This window comes from Trachypithecus francoisi, unplaced genomic scaffold (assembly GCF_009764315.1).
Source record: "Trachypithecus francoisi isolate TF-2019V2 unplaced genomic scaffold, Tfra_2.0 Lachesis_group11, whole genome shotgun sequence".
Classification (NCBI taxonomy): domain Eukaryota; kingdom Metazoa; phylum Chordata; class Mammalia; order Primates; family Cercopithecidae; genus Trachypithecus; species Trachypithecus francoisi.
Window position 1 is genome coordinate 71289627 of NW_022681456.1, and position 23619 is coordinate 71313245.

At 44.1% G+C, this 23619-nt stretch overlaps 1 protein-coding gene and 1 pseudogene across 6 annotated transcripts in view; one reads left to right on the top strand and one right to left on the bottom strand.

Annotated features, from left to right (window-relative positions):
• Window positions 1-23619, top strand: part of PPM1H (protein phosphatase, Mg2+/Mn2+ dependent 1H) — a 349098-nt gene that overhangs the window by 254238 nt on the left and 71241 nt on the right. For 5 of the 6 annotated variants that reach the window (XR_004439771.1, XR_004439770.1, XR_004439769.1 and 2 more), the window contains exon 10: window positions 11487-11638. Coding sequence is in view for 3 of the 6 variants with exons in the window: in XM_033221424.1 (XP_033077315.1) it covers window positions 11487-11638 (152 nt within the window). In the remaining 3 variants the exon portion in view is untranslated. Of the gene's footprint in view, window positions 1-7682; window positions 8123-11486; window positions 11639-23619 lie in introns of those variants that run through there. The other variant, XM_033221426.1, reaches the window with a different exon arrangement.
• LOC117089833 lies at window positions 20474-20945 on the bottom strand (annotated as a pseudogene).

Genomic DNA, 23619 nt, shown 5'->3' on the forward strand with positions numbered 1-23619 from the left:
AAGAGATCGAGACCATCCTGGCCAACATGGTGAAACCCCGTCTCTATTAAAAGTACAAAAATTAGCTGAGCATGGTGGCGGGTGCCTGTAGTCCCAGTTACTTGGGAGGCTGAGGCAGCAGAATCACTTGAACCCAGGAGGCGAAGGTTGCAGTGAGTCGAGATCTCACCACTGCACTCCAGCCTGGCAACAGAGCAAGACTGTCTCAAAAAACAAAAAGTATACAGGCTAGGTGTGGTACCTCCTGCCTGTAATCACAGAACTTTGGGAGGCTGAGGCAGGTGGATCACTTGAGGCAAGGAGATCAAGAGCAGCCTGGCCAACATAGTAAAACCCTGTCTCTACTAAAAATACAAAAATTAAGCATGGTGGTGCATGCCTGTAATCCCAGCTGCTTGGAAAGCTGAGGCGCAAGAATCGCTTGAACCCAGGAGGCAGAGGCTGCAGTGAGCTGAGATCACACCATTGCACTCCAGCCTGAGCAACAGAGTAAGACTCTGTCTCAGAAAGAAAAAAAAAAAAAGTATGCAGAAGCTACTTTCTTTGATTCTGGTATATTCTTACCTTACACGGGAGAGACTTCATGATGTGGCCTGTGCATCTCCATCTCTAACTCTCAAGTCTGGCTATAAAAATCAGTTGTGTGCATCTGTGTGTCATTTACATGGCTTGTTCTCATTTAGCCAATGACTTGAGATTTGCCAACCAGCTGTTGGAATAAAACTTGAGATTTACTGTGACACACACCAAAAAACGAACTTAGCAACTCACAAAATTCATGGTCACACAACAGAAACCAACCTCTATGTGTCAAACATTTCCTCTCATTGGAGATTGTTGCCCTCTGATCCCCTCCTGAAAAGTAATAATTTCATTTGGATGTTTCAGTTAAATATGCTGTATCTTTTTTATATTTATTGCATTAATGCATATAAGAATGTTTAGAAGTTGGTTTAAAAAAAGCAAATCCTGGGCCTGGTGACTCATGCTTGTAATTCTAGCACTTTAGGAGACCAAGGTAGGAGGTTGGCTTAAGCTCAGGAGTTCGAGCCAGCCTAGGCAACATAGTGAGACCCTGTCTCTAAAAACAACACGAAACTTAGCCAGGCATGGTAGTGTGCACCTGTAGTACCAGCTACTTGGGAGGCTGAGGTGGGAGGATTCATCGCTTGAGCCCAGGAGGTGAAGGCTGTGGCGAGACATTGCACCAGTGTACTACAGCCTGGGCCACAGAGGAAGACCCTGTCTTTGAAAAAGAAAAAAATGCAAATCCCTGGAATCCACCTCCTGAAAATCTGAATCATTGATCTAGGATGAGTTCTAAACATTTTTACATTTTGGATAATTCTGTAGTAAGTGATCTAAAGACCACTCTTTGAGAAACAGATAATGTCACAGGATCGCTTAGGGTGTTGCTTCACCAGCCAGAAACCTCTATGGCTGGTGGTGTCTTTGCCCAAGTTTTGCTCAGGCCCCCTGGGCCAGTTCTGCCCACTCAGCCTGGCAGGCTGCACTCAGCTTTTGCTACCGGCCCAGAGCCCATGCCTGCCAAGAGCGAGCCAGGCACAGAGCAGTGAGGGGTGTGTGAGTGATTAAGCAAGTATGGGGTTCAGCCACTACACACACCCAGACATACTGCCTGTGGCACCAGCACAGGTGCCAGGTCCCTGCCGTGGCTGAACCAGGCATACCACAAGTGGCTTCCATTGTGGGCACCGGGGAATGCAGTGGTGCCTGAAAGCTTGGAGGTATCAGGAACTGTAGAGCCCCAAAGAGGGTGTCACAGCCGTGGCTCGGGGAGCTCCTAAGTCTGGGTTCCCCAAAGGGCCATGACTCTTTCCTCCTCTTTTCTCTCCTCCTCTTTGCCTGCAGTGTGGCAAGAGGGAGGCGTGTTTCAGCCCTGTTTGTGTTACAACAGTGGGTCCTGCGTTCTTGTCCCACATCCAGGAATAATGAGGTACATGGGCAACTGGAGGATAAGCAAGGCCAAGAGGTACTTTATTGAGCGATAATACAGCACCCAGGAGACCTGAAGTGGGTAGCTTCTTTCCACAGGCAGGTCGTCCTGATGAGTGCAGCCCTCAGTGGAGAGGAGACCCAGAGTGGGTAGCTCCTATCTGCAGGCAGGTTGTGCCATTGTTTCTGTGAGTCTGGCTGAGTCTGGGGTTTTTACAGGCTTCAGAAGGGAGGAAGTGCATACTGATTGGTTCATGGGTGGCCATGAGTGGGCCAGAAAAAGCACCATAAGTTCTCACTCCAGGTCGTGAGCTCCACCTGGAACTGCCAGCCTGGCTCCCATGCTTCAAGCTATCCCTGGCTTGAAGGTGCTGCTTCACCAGGGACCTGCCCCTTTCCACCCAGGAACCTGTCTGCTTCCTGCTGCCATCAACATGGCATCCATGACACCCTGGCTGTCTGCATCAAGAGGTGCCTGCAGGCCCACCTTGAGCCACCCTCAGCCCTTCCCCTTGGCCTCCCTCTCATGCTTGGTGGCGACCAAAGCCCAGAGGTGGCTGAGGTGGCAGGGGGCTGGCACATCAGTGCTGCCCCAAGCCCCCACACACCCAGCCAGGTCACGACAGTGCCCAGGCTCAACCACAACTTTGCTCCACACTGGAGTGGGCACTGGGAGCTGAGAGAGGCCAGGCAGCAGGAGCAGGCACTTTTGAGCCTGCAGGGGCAGGGGTACTTCCAAGGCACCCAAGAGCATAGGGATGCCTGGGTCTGCAGCCATGGTTGGGTGGCTGCACCTGCACCCGGAAGGAGAGGGCTCCTGCCCCACCAACTTGGGGGCTCCCACCAGGTCCATGGAGCACACAGCCCAGTTGTGCCACCCCTGCTACAGCCAGCATCTTTGCAGCAGCTGCTCCAGACAGACTGCTACTGCCATCAGTAAGCTGTTCTTCACTGTGCTGAAGGAACTTGCTTTACAATCCTAAAATGGGTTTGTGATGCATCTATATTGTAGTCCCAGATTGTGTGATTCACTCCTGCAATGCATGTGGCTCATGCCAGGCTGGTGGGTTAAGGATATGATATACCTCATTCTGCACTTGAACAAGCTACGTCTTGGGCTTCTTGCTACCAGAACAACTGCAATCAGTGGGATTGACTTTGTCACACAGCAAGTATCCCACAGTTTACCTGTGGTGATTGTATCTCCCCTTCTAAGGCAGCATGCATAATACCTTGCTCGCTGGCTCTTGAGATCTCTGAAAACCTTCTGTGGTGAAGAGTCCTGTAAAGTAGTGACACTGATTCTTTTAGTCCCAATGGCCAGAAGCAGCAGTCATTTTATTATTTATATGTCAGGTGACCATCTTACTTAACCCCTCAACCAGGAATTTTCAAGAATCAAAGGGGACACTATTAATAATTATGCTGGGAAAACAGGTGCAAACCAAAACTATTGGAGCAAACAGGGATATGTGGTCACTCTCTGCCTTACCTACCTCCTGGATAGACTTGAGGCAACTCGGTTCATCTGTTCTGCACCCTCATGTTTGCATTCACAGGTTAGGATTTCTTCTGATGCTTATCTTTGCAAATGGACGTTTTTGTGAAGATAGACTTATTCCTCAAATAATTATTGAGCTATATTGAAACCCATTCATTCACTAATTCATTCAATGGTCCTTTGGATTTACTGGTGAACAAACCATTGGAAACCCAGAGACTTGTAACATGCCAGGCCTTGTGTGTAGAAAGTGGAAACTTGATGCAATAGCAGCCAGGCATTGGTTATACCTTCAGGCTCTCTGCACAATATCTCCTATTTTAGCTGGTTTAGAAAGAAACTTTTTGAGCTATTATATTGTATCTACCCTCCAAATTCAAATGTTTGGTCTGTAGACTCCAAAAAACAAACTCTGAAGAATATCTATGGCATATTTCAAGTATAAATGTATACCTGCAGCCAAAACAGCTCCTTTTGCATAGTATGAGCAGCCAACATATTTGTAACACTTCGGTGTCACTGGACTCACTTGCAGCCCAATGTTCTGAAGTCCTGTGGTCAGTCACATCAAGGCCTGATGCTGTGATGAGAGTTGGAGGATGTTGGAGCCATGAGCAGCCCTAGTGGCCACCTAGGTCTAACCTCTCATTTCACAAACAGAGACAGGGAAGATTTGAGAAGTCTAGCCTCACCCTCCCCACTCCCCAGGGGACATCCAGTACTGTGGCCAAACCAAGCAAGGTAAAGCTGCCCAAACACACCAGCCCTTTCTCACATCCCCAGGCTTTGGCCCCTGCAGCTTCCTCTTCATGTAAGGCATACAATGTCCAGCTCATCCATCCAAGGAATTGGTACCCCCTTTAACTTTGATATTCCAAGCAAATGGTCTGTAAGCTTTGAAACTGAATGAATAAAGTGATTTTGCCTAATAAGCAGAGGTGGGTTTCAAACCCAAGTCTTCTGCCACCAGATTCAGTGTTTGTTTCATGACATCAAGTAGTGTAGATAGAATACTACAGAGAATTTGGGTGTAGTTTTGGTAGCCTGCTAGAATGCCAGTCTTGAAATGATCAACTTGTTTTATAGGACTGCAGGAAGTATGTTGGTGTTTTATTTTCTTCTTGTTGTAAGTGTCATTTTCAAGGATCTATAGGTTGAGCTGTTGGGTTGGACACATGAAGTAGAAGGGATAAGATTTCATCTCTTTGTTTCCCACCAACTATTGGCAACCTTTACCTTGGGAACCACCTTTGGCTATTTCTGCCAGGAAACACTATTGAGAGCTCCAATCACTGCTATTTTAAATGAGACTTTGGGAATTGAATCCCTGTTCCCCTGAGCCCACTCTTAATCCTTTCCTTCTACCAACTAGACAATATTCAGATGTGGTTGCCCTGAGATCAGCACCATAAAAGAATTAAAATTGGCAGTTCCCTTCCACATTATTTGATCTTAATTACAGCTTTGTGAGAGAAGTAGAGCAGTTGTTATAATATTTCCTTTTTCTTGTGTTTTTCAGTTTTTAAAAAATGATTTCAGAGATAGGAAAATTGAGCCCTGGGCCAGGTGTGGTGGTGCGTATGTGTAATTCCAGCACTTTGGGAGGCCAAGGTGGGCAGATCTCTTGAGCTCAGGAGTTTGAGGCCAGTCTGAGAAACATGAAGTTTGTTTCTACAAAAAGTAAAAAAGTATAAGTGGTGTGCGCCTATAGTCCCAGCTACTTAGGAGGCTGGGAGGGTTGCTTGAGTGTGGGAGGCTGAGGCTGCAGTGAGCCAGAGTTGTGCCACTGTACTCCAGCCTGGGCGACACAGCAAGACCCTGTCTCAAAAAAAAATAAAAATAAAAAAGGTAGATCTTCTCAAGTCACAAGGCTTGTTAGAAGCAGAGACCTGAAGCAAGGCTTCTGATAAGAAGGGCAAGCCTCTTTCTCTTCCACAAAGCCAGTCCTGAGCTGCAGGAGCTCATTGTCCTACATTGAGTACTTAAAAGGGAAAAACCAGTTTGGAGAATCTGCTGAACTGATCAAGATGTAAAAGCCGTGAGGGCATCCTAGAGAAGCAGCAGAGATTTGGCAAATGGAAGAATTGATGGATTCTTTTTAAAAGTAGCTTTAAGAAGCCAGCGTCAGCTTATAGTGGTATGAGCCCTCCTAACATGCCACTGAAATATTATCAGTAATAAGGCAAAGATGGGAGCAAGTATTACACAAACGCTGAAACAGCAGCCTACAGCCTAGCACTAAGTGGAGGTGCTGTATTAAAGAGTTGCTTGTCACAGGCTCCTGTGTAAAATAAGTGCCCACTGTTGACATTAAGGACATCTCTTAGTGCTCTGAAACCGAGGGCTCTGTGATAGCAGTCAGCATTTGGCTCATTCAGAGCACATTAGTCAACGTTCTTGTTTGCCCTCAGACTTATTCCTGCTCCCCCACTCTGAGTGTTTATTGGTAGCTCCCCTGAAAACAAAGGAAGAAAAGGAAAGAGTTTGCCACTTCTGTTATATATCAGCACATTACATTTTCTTGATGATTTGGAAGTGTCACAATTAACAAACTAAATCTGTTGGATCACCGTGAAATGAGGGGTCTTCTGAAAGTATCTTGTATGTTTAATTTGTTTCTTCCTCTCTCCTTCCCGTTTATGCTTTGTCTCAGCAAGTATGTCCTGAAGACCTACTGTGCTTTACACTATAGAAGATACTGCTAGACCCACAGAGGAAATACAAATTGGGATTTCTGGGCCTTCAGAAGTTGAATTTTGGTGGGACAGTAAGATGACTAACTCCCTGGGTGTTCATTGTAAGCTGGGCAGGGGTAAATACCCAATAAGGAAATGCTTTCTTTGATTGTGAATTGAGTGCTAGTCACAATGCTCTGTTCTGGGCACAAAAACCGATAGGATAAGATGGACCTTACCCCTAAAGGAGTTTCTCATCTGTTACAGTTTTTCAAGGTGAGATTCCCCCCACCACTTGTGTCAGAATTCCCTGGGGTCGTGGTTGAAGTATGCAGCTCAGATCTGTACGATCAGACTCTTAAAGGTAGGATCTTTGAATCTTAATTTGGTTGAGGTAGCACTCCAGGTGATTCTAAACACATTTAGGTTTGAGAATATCTAATCTTTTAGAAGAGACAGAAAAGTGGGCCCTGAAAGGCTGATAACAAAGATGCCAGCGGTGTTTCAGGGCCAGCGTGCTATTTGTCAGTTGCCTGTCTCCTTTGTTGTGATCAGATCATAAGGAAAGCTTCAGAAGCCTCATGAGGGGATGGAGCACATTCACTTTTTGTTCTTCATCTGGTTGCTCTGGCAAAAGCAATAATAATCTGCCATATTCCAGATTCAGATTCCGCTGAGATGGGATCAGCCTTGTCAGTCTTCCAGGGTAGATCAGATGCTATGTATCACTCTCTGTACCTAAAGGACAAGGCACAGAGCTTCATCGCTGTGAGACAATCAGTTTCAACTACTATTCACTATTCAGTGAACCAGGTGTCAGGTTGGGCATTGAAGATACAAAGAAGAAAAAAACAGTCCCAAGCCTCATGGTGTTTACAGCCTAGTGTCAGGACAGGGCCATAAATCGATGATTACAGTTTCATACAAAACTGATAGACAAAGGTTTTACCCACAGTGAAGCACATAGGTAAATGTTACATTAGTGGGTGTGAAAGGATTGTGCCTGCAGAGGACCAGGGAAAAGAAAGATGGCCTCTCTTTGGTCCTCCTCAGGATTGCTTTGGCAGGAGAGAGTGGCACTCACCTTTCTCAGCCCCCCTTCTTCACCACCAGTCTAACACTGAGTAACAGAAACCCAAAGGAAGGTTGGGGCGGTGCAAGAAGGGACCCAGGGGAAATTGACTTGCTCAGATGGTACCTTCTCAGAGAGGCCCACCATGACCTCATCTTCTAAAATGACACTGTTGTTCTCCTTACCATGCTGGGTTTTTCTTCAGAGCATCTGTCATCTTCTGACATTGTAATTTATTTGTGTGTCTGTCTCGTCTACTAGTTTAGAAGTTGTGAGAGGCTTTGTCAGTTTTGTTCACTGTGTCCCCAGTGCCTAGAAAACAAGTTGGCACACAGCAAGTATGCAATGAAAGTGTACTGAAGGCAGCAGAAAGGCAGGTCCACACAGGTCCCATTTTTCAGCTGCTCAGATTATATTGCTCTGAAAAACTGCAAGAATCTCAAGGATTCGTCTGGCTTTTCTCTCCCTTTCTTGGCAGATGGGAACCCAGGAAGGAGCCATTAGAAGGTCTGACCATGTTCCCCAGTCCCACTTCAAAGGCTTTTCTGTAGCACACCTGTCCCCTCCAGGGCTGCAAAGACTCTTCCAGATGTCTGAGTCCTGGGGAGCTTCAGAGCCCATTAGTTTGATGTGAGGCTTCCAGGAACGTTAAGAAGCTATTTAAGGAATTGAACAGGGGAACTTTGAGGATGTGAGTATGGTCCGATTGAGTAAGGCCAACAACAGCTTCAGGGAGGGAAGGTCAGGACTCCAGAGCCCCGTGGAATCCTTTGAAGCCTTTGCTGCTGGGGAGGATGAGCACACAGTGGGAAAACTTGCACGGCAGTCCAATTCTTCTGAAAACATTTTTGCAAAATGTTCTGCATCACAGGTTAACGTATAAGACACGAGTTGTAAGTGGAAAGTTAGCAAAGATTTTTGGAAACTGGCTAAAGGGCAGGAAACAGGGTGGTTGTAAAAACCTCAAAAGATGTTAATTGGGGAGTGCTTCACGAACCAGGGTTGTGATCAGCTTTTTATTATTTTCATAAAAATTATATGAAGAATGGTCTTGACAAGGAGTTTCATGTTAGCTAAATAAACTACATTAGGGAGCCAAGCATAGAAATGGGAACAGTAGAATTAGGGAAAGATTACATTTATTGATGGAATTGAAGAGTAGCATTTTATAACGTGTGTATGTATCAACTCACATCCATTCTGTTGGCCAGATTTCCATTTGAGTGTGGGCAAGACAACTTCAGCTTGAATAACACAACCTGTCACATATCTTGTGTCAGCAGGAACACTTTAAAGAAGTTTGGCACCCTACTCATAGAGCAGACTCTGAAATTAAATGGATGTTATGTGCAGACCTGAACCCTGTCTTTTAGAAGAAGCTGCAAGGCAAATGGAATCTCCTGTTTAACTACCAACATAAGACTGGGACATCCACATCTCACCACCTCTTATGACTCAATATTGTCTATCAGATGGAGTTCAAATTATCCCAAAAATTTATTATAGATATAACCCAATAAGAAGCTAGGAATCAATCCCCCAAACACTATTTTTTTTTTTAAAAAGACTGGGTCTCACTCTGTCACCCAGGCTGGAGTGCAATGGCACAGTCATGGCTTACCACAGCCTCAAACTCCTGGGTTCCAGCAATTCTCCTGCCTCAGCCTCCCAAGTAGCTGGGACCACAGGCATGCACCACCATGCCCAGGGTCTCACTGTTTTAATTTTTGTAGATACAGGGTCTCACTATGTTGCCCAGGCTGGTCACGAACTCCTGGCCTCAAGTTATCCCCCTGCCTTGGCCTCCTAGCAGTGTCTTTCAAGCAAAGTTATTGTATACTGAAAGTAACAACACAGTGAACCATTACTTGAAGCTAGGAGCCCAGAGGTGACATTTACAGTCTGTCTAGAGCCCACTCTAAGGAACAGTCTCCACAGTCGTCATAAAGTCCACTGAGCCATTGATTCCCTTGTGTACAAATCTGGCCCAGTAGGAATCCTCTCTGACCTTGCTACTCAGGGCTCAGTCTGTGAACCTGCAGCATTGGCATCACCTGGGAGGAAGCTGAACCACAGCTCTCAAGCCCACCCAGAACTGAATTGTAATCTGGATTTTAGCAGGATCCCTAGCTGATTTCTGTGCACATTAATATTTAAGAAGTTAAACTCTGACACACCCAAGAATCATAGAAAATAAAGCATAGGAGGGTTGCTTGTTTCTGACAGAGTGAAAATTGGACCACATTCGTCAGTGACCTGAGGACAGAATTCTGACATTTGGGACTTTCTGGTCTGCTGGAAACTGAAGCTTTCCTGTTTTCTTTAATTTGGTTTAAAAGGCTAGTGCCTTCTGCGGAACATAAGTTTAGGCTGAAGTGAGCATGCCTTTTGAAAAGAAGATGTTAAACGCCAGTGCAGTGTACCCCTGAGAGTTCTTCCCTTGAGCACGGCTCATGTGCTGGGCCATTAGCTAATTGTTACCTTCTTGTTCACAGTCCACAGAGGCCTGGCGCCTGGCGGCTGCTTTTCATTTGAGCTCATTCACCCAGGGCCCTGTGGACAGACATTTTGTTGTGTTCTGCTGCTGGGAATAGGCTGTCAGCCCACAGGACCAGCCCCACGGCAGGGCATGACTAGCCTGGACAAACCTTTCTAAAACACAGGAGGCTTGGCTTTCAAAGACCTCAACACATTCAGTCTCTAGGCTGAGGTGATATGATTGTCTCTAGATCTGAGGTGACATAACAATGGCTGTGCCATGAGACACATGCCCTGACCCGTCGCTTTCACTCAGACTTGCGTTTAAAAAATACAGGAATGGGCTGGGCGTGGTGGCGCACACCTGTAACCCCAGCACTTTGGGAGGCTGAGGCGGGCGGATCACTTGAAGCCAGGGGTTCCAGACCAGCCTGGCCAACATGGTAAAACCCCATCTCTGCTAAAAATACAAAAATTAGCTGGGTGTAGTGGCATACGCCTGTAATCCCAGTTACTTGGGAGGCTGAGGCGGGAGAATCGCTTGAACCCTGGAGGCGGAGGTTGCAGTGAGCTGAGATCATGCCACTGCACTGTAGCCTGGGCAACAGAGTGAGAGACTCCATCTCAATTTAAAAAAAAAAAAAAAACAAAGAAAGAAAGAAAGAAAATAGAGTAATGAGGGAGGCCGAAGGAGATTGACTAAATTGACTTGCTTTTGTTCTCAGTTCGTGAGATGGTGTAGTCAGGGGTTGATTCTGCCAAATTAGGAGGGAAGAGCAGTGAAACCCCAAACCCCTCTCCACATATCCCTATCCCTCCCCACCCACACTGAAGTAGGATGAACATAGAATTGTGGCCTAGCCCATAAGTACTAAGCCCACCTCTTAGGCTCATTCACAAATGTGTATTAGGCTCCACGTGTCTATATAGCAAGTCTCCAAGGGAGACTATCCCTGGCCACAAAGCTTGCTGTGAGGCTTGATTTTTATTCTTACTAGTTTTGCCTAGACTGCCTCATTCTCTTTCAAGAGCTTAGGTGGGTGTTGAAATATCCAAGTCATTTAAGGTGCTAGACATGAGGAAAGACTTAAAGTTTTTCAAGACAAAGACATACTTTGGAGGTTCGGGGTGAGCATGTATCCTCTGAGAGCCTCAGTTGAGGCTCCTGAAACCTGAAGGTAGTGTCAGAGCCCCATCCTTATGTGAGAGGAGTTGGCTCCTTGGGCCTCAGAGCAGGTAAGGCAAGAAAGGTTTCAAGTGAATGCATTAAATAGAATGTCTCCTTACTCCTAGACAAATACATGTAGAGCAGCTACTAAGAATCCTGAATTGACTTTATCTCCCCTACAGACTGAGAGCTCCTCTGAAGGAGAAAAATCAGATATTTAACTTTGCATTTATAGCACTTGGCACAGGGTAGGCCTTTAATAAATGTTTGTTGAATGAATACGCAAAGGAAGACAGCAAACAAGCTCACTGCTGATCTTCTGGCTAGCATAAAATCCACTTGCAAATCGTCATTCTGACTATACCTCAGGCATTATATTTTCAATTAATTTCTTCTGTGTCAATTACTAAGCCCACCTCTTAGGCTCATTCACAAATGTGTATTAGGCCCCATGTATCTATATAGTAAGTTTCCAAGGGAGACTATCCCTGGCCACAAAGCTTGCTGTATAATGAAGTACCCTACAATGAAAACCACCAGGCTGGCAGGAAAAGGGAAGGGGAATCAGAAGTCAGTTTGTTAGGGAGAATAATATGCTTCCAATTTCTTAAGTGGTGGCATTCCTGTTTTTTTCAGGTAAGAATCTACGATCTTTCAAAATATGATCATGGAGCAGATGATGTGCTGATCTTGGCCACTGATGGACTCTGGGATGTTTTATCAAATGAAGAAGTAGCAGAAGCAATCACTCAGTTTCTTCCTAACTGTGATCCAGATGATCCTCACAGGTTTGTGCATTTCTACAATTGTAGGGCTATTCCTCAAGCATTCTTCCATGACATGCCTGAAATAAATAATAATCATGCAGTTTTCATCATTCATGACTTAGAGGCTGATATGGATGGTACAGTAACCAAACTGCAGAAGGGATTACCTTTCTTGTAAGAGGTACTTTCTGACCGGGCGTGACAGCTCATGCCTATAATCCCAGCACTTTGGGAGGCCAATGCAGGTGAATCATAAGGTCAGGAGTTCTAGACCAGCCTGGCCAACATGGTGAACCCCTGTCTCTACTAAAAATACAAAAATTAGCCGGGCACGGTGGCTCAAGCCTGTAATCCCAGCACTTTGGGAGGCCGAGACGGGCAGATCATGAGGTCAGGAGATCGAGACCATCCTGGCTAACACGGTGAAACCCCGTCTCTACTAAAAACTACAAAAAACTAGCCGGGCGACGTGGCGGGCGCCTGTAGTCTCAGCTACTCGGGAGGCTGAGGCAGGAGAATGGCATAAACCTGGGAGGCGGAGCTTAAAGTGAGCTGAGATCCAGCCACTGCACTCCAGCCTGGGCGACAGAGCCAGACTCCGTCTCAAAAAAAAAAAAAAAATACAAAAATTAGCTGGGCGTGGTGGTGGGCACCTGTAATCGGGAGGCTGAGGCAGGAGAATTGCTTGAACCTGGGAGGTAGAGGTTGCAGTGAGCTGAGACCACGCCACTGCACTCTAGCCTGGGCAACAGAGTGATCCTGTGTCTCAAAACAAATCCAAAAAAAGAGGTACTTTCTCTGCCAAATAAAAATCCTCCTTAAGTTGAACCTAGATACAAGTGGTAAAGAATTTGAGTGTTGGCCGGGCGCGGTGGCTCAAGCCTGTAATCCCAGCACTTTGGGAGGCCGAGGCGGGCGGATCACGAGGTCAGGAGATCGAGACCATCCTGGCTAACACTGTGAAACCCCGTCTCTACTAAAAAATACAAAAAAAAAAACTAGCCGGGCGAGGTGGCGGGCGCCTGTAGTCCCAGCTACTCGGGAGGCTGAGGCAGGAGAATGGCGTGAACCCGGGAGGCGGGGCTTGCAGTGAGCTGAGATCCGGCCACTGCACTCCAGCCTGGGCGACAGAGCGAGACTCCGTCTCAAAAAAAAAAAAAAAAGAATTTGAGTGTTTAGGCATTTCAGCAGCATACCTTTCTCACATTTCTATTTCCTCTAAACTATCCTCTAAAGTAGAAATAATCCCATTTTTGATCCTGTTGATGAGAGTGATGGCAAATGCAACCCGGCATTGATGGTCATCCATTGGAGAATTGTTTCTTTTGAGAAATATTTGGTAAGGAGAGAAAGATCCAAGTTAAGTATTTCTTACAGTCTAGTGGCAGTGTAAATAACCTAAACATCCTCAGAAGACTCTCAGAAATAAACAGCAACTACCTCTCGAGAAAGGCAGCTTTAACTAGAACACAAGTCACCATGAGTAAAAGCCAGCAGGAGTAACAGAGAAATCAGAATTGGACTTGTAAATACTTCTTTATTGGATTTAGCATTCAAAAATATAAATATTTTTAGCTGGGTATGGTGACACACGCCTGTAGTCTCAGCTACTTGGGAGGCTGAGGCATGAGAACTGCTTGAACCTGGGAGGCAGAGGTTGCAGTGAGCCAAGATTGCGCCACTGCACTCCAGCCTGGGTAACAGAGCAAGGCACAGTCTCAAAAACAAGCAAAAGTAAGCCAACAAAAATATAAATATTTTAACATGCTTCAGCAGTTTTTTTTAGCCAAGCATGGTGGCTCACACCTGTAATCCCAACACTTTGGGAGATGATATAGGAGGATCACTTGGGCCACAGGAGTTCAAGACAAGCCTGGGAAACATGGTGAAATCCCATCTTTACAAAAATTAGCTGAGCATGGTGGTGCAATGCCTGTAGTTCCAACTACGGGAGGCTGAGGTGGGATTGCTTGAGCCCAAAAGGCAGAGGTTGCAGTGAGCCAAGATAAACCGCACCACTGCACTCCAGCCTAGGCAGCAGAGCAAGACTCTGTCTCAAAACAAACAAAAAAATTTAAAGCATTTAAAATATGAGTCTTAAAAGAGACTAAAAAAATGACTAAACAATTTTTAAGAAAATGGAATTCTAGAGATGAAAAATATAAAAACAGGAATTAAAAATTCACTGAATTAAACAGATTAGAGCTAGTTGAAGAGAACACTGGTGAACTAAAAAATTGATCTTAATAATCCAGAATATGGCTTAGACAAAGAGAAAAGAAAATGTGAAATGAGACTAAGAGACTAAAAAGATGGCCTAAGGTGCTCTAAAAGAATTCCAAAAGGATAAACTATAGAAGATGGGAAGAAGTTATGGAATTTTTTGACAATACTAAACCTAAGATTCAGAAAGCCCGACAAATCTCTGGAAGGAGAAATAAAATAGTGAAACTGAAGAACAGCTGAGTGCAGTGGCTCATCCCTGTAATCCCAGCACTTTGGGAGGTGGAGGCGGGCAGATCACCTGAGGTCAGGAGTTCAAGACCAGCCTAGCCAACATGGTGAAACTCCCATCTCTACTAAAAATACAAAAATTAGCCAGGCATGGTGGTGCATTGGTATAATTCCAGCTACTCAAGAGGCTGAGGCATGAGAATTGCTTGAACCCAGGAGGTGGAAGTTGCAGTGAGTTGAGATCATGCCACTGCACTCCAGGCTGGGAGACAGAGTGAGACTCTCTCTCAAAAAAAAAAAAAAGAGAAAGAAACTGAAGAACTTTAACCTCTTTGCCTCCCAAAAAGATACTAAAAGCAGCCAGGGGGAAAAAAAAAAGACATTTGGACTGACAGCCAACTTTCAAAAGCAAACGGTGCCAATGATGGGATTATGTCTTCAGTTGGCTAAGAAAAAAATAACTGTTAATCTAGGAATTTTAGATGTAGTAAAACTATCAATAAGAAGGATAAGTAAACAAATTTTCAGGCAAAACTTAAACTGATACATATTACTGCCAACTAACCTCTTCTGAAGAAATTTCTACAGGGTGTGCTCAGATAAGAAAAGGAAATGATCCCAGAGGAAATATTTGAGAAATAAAATGGATTATTAAGCTAAAATATTAGTAAACATGTGGATATATTTAAATATACATTGACTATGTAAAACAGTAATAAGAATGTCTAATGTGTGGGGTTTAAAATGATAGAACTAAAATACTGCATAAAGGCCGGGCACGGTGGCTCAAGCCTGTAATCCCAGCACTTTGGGAGGCCGAGACGGGCGGATCACGAGGTCAGGAGATCGAGACCATCCTGGCTAATACGGTGAAACCCTGTCTCTACTTAAAAATACAAAAAAAACTAGCCGGGCGACGAGGCGGGCGCCTGTAGTCCCAGCTACTCGGGAGGCTGAGGCAGGAGAATGGCGTAAACCCGGGAGGCGGAGCTTGCAGTGAGCTGAGATCCGGCCACTGTACTCCAGCCTGGGTGGCAGAGCGAGACTCCGTCTCAAAAAAAAAAAAAAAAAAAACTGCATAAAAATAGTGTACAAATTGTCAACGAGGGGTGTTACTCAACTCACATGCTGTGCTTCTTTTGAGAAGTTAATGGTGTTTAGGCTTTAAGTAAACAAGTTTAAATAGCTAAGAAAACTGTTAAAATAATAGAAAATAGAAAGGGTAACTTCTAAACTAGTAAAGGAGAGGAAACTCACATGGAGTAAAAACCAAACTTCTAAACAACTTATGAATCAAAGGAAAAAATTATTATGAAAATTAGGAAGTACCTGGGCCTGAATAATAATACATATCAAAACTGTAAAGGCTGGATTTTTTAGCTTTTTTTTTCTAATTTAATAAACTAAGCATAGATAAAGACCCCACTCACCTCTGACCTGGCAGAATTGATTATTATCCCTCTATGCCATGAGCTAACTTTATCCAAAGCATCCGCCTGTGTCACAGGGAACCTCTGGCCACAAGATCCTGATTTCTGAAAACAGAGAAGAAAAGAAAGAAACACTTAACCACAGAGAAAGATATTTCTCAGAGGGAGGCCCTAAGGGCTGACTTGTGTTACTTGGCTAGTTCGGTCTATATTCTTTGCATAAATGTACACAAAAGAATTCTTTTTTTTTTTTTTTTTGAGATGGAGTTTCGCTCTTGTTGCCCAGGCTGGAGTGCAATGGCACGATCTCAGCCCACCACAACCTCCACCTCCCAGGTTCAAGCGAATCTCCTGGCTCAGCCTCCCTAGTAGCTGGGATTACAGGCATGTGTCACCACGCTGGGCTAATTTTGTAGTTTTAGTAGAGACAGGGTTTCTCCATGTTGGTCAGGTTGGTCTCAAACTCCCGACCTCAGGTGATCCACCTGCCTGTGCCTCCCAAAGTGCTGGGATTACACGCATGAGCCACCATGCCCAGCAAGAATTCTTATAACTTAAAGGCTCTAAGGAGCCAAAGGAGTGAAGCTGTCTACCTAAGTTGATCCATAGAATCAGTACAATTATACTCAAAATATCAATAGTGTTTTTATGGAGCCCAGCAGTTCCATTCTTAGGTCTGTACCCTGGAGCGGTGGTTCTGAAAAGCATGGTCCTTTGAGCTACGTGGCATCTGCAGCACCTGAAAACTTGTTAGAAATGCAAATTTTGGCTGGGCATGGTGGGTCACACCTGTAATCCTAACACTTTGGGAGGCTGAAGCAGGAGGATCACCTGAACCTGGGAGTTCAAGACCAGCCTGGGCAACATAGTGAGACCCTATCTCTACTTACATATATATTTTATAAAAATTTTTTTTAAAAGAGAGAATTGCAGATTTTCAGGCCCCACCTGAAATCAAAACTCCAATGGCAGGACCAACCATTTGTGTTTTAACAAACCATCCAGGTGATTCTGATGCCACTAACATTCGAGAACATACACCCCTGGAAAAACTCTTGCATTGTCATTCATGCAAGAAGATATTCACAGAATTGTTTTTATTACAGAAACTGGAAGTAATTTGCATGTCCAGTGGTGGGATAGGTAAACAAAAAATGGGATACTTTATGGCACCTCCCCTACCCCCAAAATGAGCCAAAGCTGTGCTCATTAACAGGGAAGAACCTCAAAAACATAATGTTGAGTTTAATAAGCCATAGAGGAATACATATATTAGGATTCTATTTACATGAAGTGAAAACTACCAATATATTATTTAGGGATATAGACATTAAAATTATAACAAAAACCAAGAGAATTGGCCCAAAATTCAAGATAATGGTTACTTTGAGAGGAGAAGAGGCAGGTACCAAGGGAAATATATGCTTGAGGCCTGTTGGGTTTCTACAATATTTACTTGATAATATTCTGTTCCTTCAAGTAGATGGCAGGTTATTGTTGTGTTATTTTTAAACTATAAATGTTATATACATCTGTTTGTATGTAAAATATGAGAGGCAGGGTAGTCTAGTGGTTAAGAGCCTGTCATCTATAATTACTTCCCGAGTTGAATTTTGGCTCTTCCCCTTCTAGACTTAGGACCTTGGGAAAATGTCTTCACTCTTCTATGACTTTGATTCTTCACGTGTAAAATGGAGATTCCAGTAGTATTAACCTCATACATATATATTATTCGGTGAAGGGCCTAATAGATAATAAGCACTTATAGACATGTTTGTTGTCATTATGTATCATATATTTCACAACAGAAATTCAGGAAATGTGAAGGTAGACCATCTGTCTCCTCCTAGAATTGTTTGATATAATTTAGCTCAGGTGCAGAGGAATTGATGACACTATAATTAAATATTCTTTTATTTGAATTTGAATGTGTTTTTTGCCTTTCAAGTTTCAAGTTATGTATCCCACTTGTTAGCAACATTCTCATGTTGATTTTTCTCTACTACGATTATTTTTATAAAGCTTTGCAAAGCCAGCTGCCAGTTATGCATTAAAAGGCACTCAGCACTTTTTTTCTGTGTCTAAGCTGGCTTGGTCTTTCTTAACAGCCTGTCTTTTTCCAGGGTGATAAATCTGTACGCCAAGGAGTGGTAAACTGTGGGCAGTGTGCACATGCCAGGTCAGAGCAGGCTCCTGGGGTCCACAAGAACTGTTGCCTAAGGAGGCAGGGTTCACAAGGATCTCTTTGGAACAAACAGGATGGGAAAGAAAAAATGTTTTCAGTATGCCTTTTGGGGAAGATGGGCAAACCTAAGCAATAGAAAGAATCCTATATCGGATAGATGAATGAATGAAAGGGAAAATTGTGAGGGGAGCACAGTTTATCAGCAAGAAATAAACTCTCAGACTGCAGACTAGACAATTATGGTTGTAAAGACAGGTGCAATGGTGCGTGCCTATAATCTGAGTGACTCTGGAGGCTGAGACAGGAAGATGGCTTAAGCTTGAGTTCAAGACCAGCCTGGACAACACAGCAAGACTTCCTCTCTAAAAGTAAGAAAAAAAAAAGGTGTTTTAAAAGACAGAACTGGCCTGGGCGCAGTGCCTCACACCTGTAATCCCAGCACTTTGGAAGTCCAAGGCAGGCAGATCACTTGATGCCAAGAGTTCAAGACCAGCCTGGCCAATATGGTAAAACCCCGTCTATACTAAAAATACAAAAATTAGCTGGGCACGGTGGCTCCTGTAATCCCAGCTATTCGGGACACTGAGGCACAAGAATCCCTTGAAGCTGGGAAGTAGGGGTTGCAGTGAGCCGAGATGGCGCCACTGCACTCCAGCCTGGGCAACAGAGTGAGACTGTCTCAAAAAATAGAAAAGGAACTGAAGAGTCAAGGTTTTCTTCTTAACAAATAACTCCCATTCTGATTCATTCATTTGGGAAATACCACTAAGGACCTATTTTGTGAGCCAAGGCCTGCTAGACACTTGGGAAGAACACAGACCTCAGCTCTGCCCTCTTTGAGTTTAAAGTCTGGAGGGATTACAGCAGCATCAACCTAAAGCAAAGGATGTCTACACTTAAACCTGAAGAATAAACAAACAGGAGTGAGGCAGGGGTCGGGAGTTGGGGAGAAAAAATATGGCACATTCTGGAACCCAACAGTCAGTGTGGCTGCTGGCCTTGGAGGTGGGGAGCAGAATGCCAACATGAGGTGTGAGGGGTCAGCAGGGGCCCATGATCTCATGAGATCATGAATGTGAAAATTATTTGTGTTAAAGGAAATCTGTGGTAACGATATGGAATGTACATAATTTGTTCATTATGATTCACAACCAGGAAGTATTCTGCAAAATCTGATGGTGAGAAACAAGATGAGGATTGTTTTCCTACCCCTGTGTGTTCCTTAGTAATTACACCATATTGGGACAGCAGAGAAACTTAGTTTGTTTCAGACTCACAATTTAGGTCTTAGCCAAGAAACCTTTGCTCAGACCAATGTCCTAACGCATTTCTCCAATGTTTTCTTCTAGTAGTTTCGTAGTTTCGGGTCTTATATTTAACTCTTCAATTCGTTTTTATTTGATTTTTGTATATGGTGAGAGATAGGGGTCTGGTTTCTCTTTTCTGCATGTGGATATCCAATTTTCCCAGCACCATTTATTGAAGAGACTGTCCTTTCCCCAGTGTATGTTCTTAGCACCTCTGTTGAACATGATTTGGCTGTAAATGCATGGATTTACTTCTGGGTTCTCTATTCTGTCCCCTTGGTCTATGTGTCGTCTGTTTTTATGCCAGTACCATGCTATTTGAGTTAATATAGCTTTGTAGTGTATTTTAAAGTCAGGAAATATGATGTCTCCAGCTTTGTTCTTTCTGTTCAGGTTTGCTTTGGCTATTCTGGGTCTTTTGTAGTTTCATACAACTTTTAGGGTTGTTTTTTCTATTTCTGTTGTCAAACTCATAATTTAGGAATATGTGAAATGGTGTTCTCTTTCATGTGTCTGACATCTTTGTACATATGTGTGTGTAGTTTGGTAGGAGGGCACCACACACACCAGTTTAGGATGTCTCCTTGGGAGGCCCATGGACAAAGAGAGCTCAGTCCCAAGAGCCAGTGCCCTCCCAGCTGGGAGCTGTTCGAATCTTGTCATGCCAAATGGAAATGAATGGAAGTTGCCAAGTCATAATTTCTGTGATAAGAAAAGGCCCACTATAATTCCAGAGGCTCTATTAGCCCTTCATTGGCCAGAGAGTTCCTATCTCTCCATATGTAGCCTGGGACTACAAGTTTGCCTATTAATTTTCAGTGGAGAGTTGTTGGGTTCAAGCCTGAAGGAACTGACCAAAGGAGGTCAGCCTATTTGTGGACACAAAATAGAAGGGAAAAGTTCTCCCCAGGGTGGGAAGCCTGAGGGAAGGGGAATGGAACAGAGTCAGTGAGAAGGGCAAGGTGCTTCTGCATCTGAGGTTTTGAGTGGGCCTGTTTTACTTTGAGTCTTACCAGGATCTCCCAGTTTTGTCTAGAAAGGAAGCAGGACAAAAAGAGGCAGGGAATGAGGCCTGAGACAGGCAAGACTAGGGGCTTTTGCTGTTTGATTGTTAGGCTTTTGTTTATGTTGCCTGTAGGTTCCTTTTCTTTTTATTTTTCTTTTGCCTCCTAGTGACAGCCATTCTAAACAAATTGCCAGCATTGTCTTCCTCTGTTGACATCCTTCCCAGCAAGGAATTTAAAATAGCATCTCCCCCTCCAGAATGTGCTGTGAGGGAAGAGGTGATTAGCATAAAGATGTGTTCTGACCCTCACACCATCCTCTCAGGCAGACATGGGAGTAAAAATGAGCTGTATGATCTTTCTGACCCTGGTGTATCTTAAGTCCTTTTGCTCTTTTGAACTGTCTCAACAAAGGAACCAGAAAATTAAAAGGCAGCTTTATGGATGAGCCAGAATATAAGTGCAGTAAGTTTCTTTTTTTTTTTTTTTTTTTTTTTGCAGTTTTTACAGTTTTTTAGAACACAAAACGTGCACATGAGCTGTCTACCCATTTTCTTCGCTGCACAGCCTGGCATTGGGGTTGGTGACTCTGATGGCTAGCTGGGCAGCTCTTTCCATAATGGCTTTGCAATTCTTGGAGGAAACATTGTGAGCGATCTCAGCACAGTAAGATTTGTTGCACGTCAGCAGCACTTCCAGCTCCTTGACGCTGTGGATCCGGAACTTCCGGAAGCCACTGGGCAGCATGTGCTGTTTTTCTGTTGCTCCCATAACCAATGTTGGGCATCAAGATCTGGCCTTTGAATCTTCTACGAACCCTGTTGTCAATGCCTCTGGGTTTCCGCCAGTTACGCTGAATTTTGACATATTGGTCAGACGGTGCCCATGAACTTCTTGGTTCTTTTTTTGAACAATCTTGGGCTCTACAGGGGATCTGAGGGTGGCCATGATGCCAAGGAGGAGATGGCTCCTCTTTCTTTTCTTTTTATTAGAGTTTGCCCTGAACTGTAGGGAAGCTGGGAGTTCTTTTTTTGTGTGTGTGTGACATATTTATTCAAGATATTTTAATATTTAAAAAATAACATTATCATTTTAAGTAACTTCATATTTTTCAAATTTGCCTTTATTTTTTTTTAATTTTTTTTTTATTATTATACTTTAAGTTCTAGGGTACTGGAGTTCTTTTACTGTTGTGGGGTCATGAAATAAACTGTTCTAGGAAATGCATTCGCTAACATTCTGGAGTGGGGTTGCTGCAGGTCTTGGAGGTTGGGCTGCATAGTCCTCTGGTTCCTTATAATTCCAATAAGGTTCTCTTTTAAGCCCTAAAGATCCTACATGATTTGGAGAAGGCACTCAAACCTGGAAAGTGTTTTCTGACGCAAAATATCTGCAACTGACTGTCCCCTCTGTAAGGCTGGAGGTTCAGTGTGGGTGGGGGGCGGGCGGTCTCCTGGGAAGAATATTCAAAACGGAGGCAAATATTAAACGCTCAAAGAAGACGACGCTTACCATTTTGTCAGAAAGGAATACATTGTTAATATTACTGAAGGGGAAGGGAGTGGGCAAAACCAAAGAGTAACTGGGGCCAGGGAATAGCTAACCAAACTTGGAAATGCACATGGTTTCACATTCCCAGTGCCCAGGCAAAACTGTGCAGGCTTTGCTCTAGTTTTTCATTTCCCCAAACCTGTCTGCGGAAACTTCTTTTTTATTTAAAAAAAAAAAAAAAAAAGAGAAGAGAAAGAAATTCACTGTGTTACCCAGGCTGGTCTCAAGCAATCCTCCTGCCTCTGCCTTGGCCTTCCAAAGTGCTGGGATTGAGGGTGTGAGCCATCATGCCTGGCCCCACCTCTTTTTTTTTTTTTTTTTTTGTATCCTGGACTTAATGACCCTCCGTCTCCCTGTTATGACCCTTGAGGGACTTTTTATGCGGTATTAAATCTGTAAGTACCAGTATACCATAAACCCTATGGAAAATGTCTCTAATGAAAGAAGCCTTCCTGATGTCCACACTTGTCTTCACATCCATACTCTCCTTGGCTCAGATGGCTGTGTGCCTTGGAAGGGAGAGATTAATCAGTGAAAGGTTAATAGTAAAACTCCAACACTGACAACAGGCATTAATGCAAGTATTAAATGCTAGTTTGCATTACGCTGATAATATGAAATTTATTTTGGGAAAATACAAAGGTTGTTTTTATGAAACCTTTCCATGAGTTAGCTGAACTAATTAATTTCTAGCATGCCATAAGGTTTTCAAAAACTATGCTTTAAATGTAAAAAGGAAGGGTTTCCTCCACTTTTCACCATATCAGTTTCATGAGTGTTTGCTCTGGTGTTTGAAGACTAGATAAAATCCACAATTTTCTTTCTTTTGCAATGTTTAGCACACTCAGATCTGTGGGAATTCAGAAGTCAGCCTGAGGTCTTGGCTGTGGCAGCCTCTAACAGCACACAAGCAGCCACCATCCCATCCTGTTTAGGGTGTTTGTTTATGTGGCAGAGCTGTGTGGCCACATCAGGATATTTTACAGGGCTTGCCAGGGAGGATTGAGAAGGAAATAGTCTATTATGCCCGCTTGTATTGAAATGTCACTATTTGGAATTTGAACTAAAAACCTATCACCTAAGAAACCAGGGAACCGGTGCCAGGGTGCATAGAGGTGGATGAGGCCTGGCAGGGCTTCTCACCGTCTCTCATGGGGGTGGGAAACTCCCTCCAGTCTGCAGCTTTGTGTCTGCTGGCAGCACACAAACTCCCAGTGAGCCCAGCGACAGCACTGCAGACAACAGTCATCATTATTCTGCCTGAGTGGCATCAGGGTATTCTGCCTGAGTGGCATCGCCATAACCTGACGGGGGACAGAAGCTGGCATGAGCAGCTTCACCTGCTTCAGAACTTGGTTCCAGAGCTACAAGGGGCATCTGGGGACCAGCTCCCAGCAGTGAATCTAAGAGGTGTGCCTCCTCCCAGGATGAATTGGCTAGTTCTGGGCACAACAAAGACCATTTCCAAGTCACCCCTGACCCTCCACCCACCAAGACGCCACTGCCATAGACCCCTGCCAACATTCCAAAGCTGGGAGAGCTTTTCTACCTCTTAAATTTCTAAGGCCTGCTCAGAATGCAAAGGGGATTCCTCCTCCTGTTCCCATCACACTGTATTACTGCGGGTGTCAGCAGATGGAGGCTGCCTTTTATATGCAAATATTTGGAAACCATTAATTCCCCAGTTCCTGCCACTACTCACCCTCTTATAAGACCCTGTCTGTACCATCCAAATGGCAAATTGAAGTTCCCACCCAACAAGAACTATTAAGAACTTCAGGATATGGTGATAGCCTGCAGCCTGAAATTGACTTATTTTTGACATTCTTGTGCTGATTCAGACACTAAAGATTCAGAAAACAGACTATAAGATGTAGATGGCTGAAGACAAAACTCCTTGGGAGGAGAAAGGCATTTAATATCTAATGAGGAACATAACTAACATTTATTGACCTCTGATTGTGTGCCAGGCACCATGCTGAATGCTTTATGGAAAGGTCACATTTAGCTGTTACAGGGGTCTGCACTAGTATTAAGTAAGGAAAGAGGGGTTCCAAGAGGCTAAGGACTT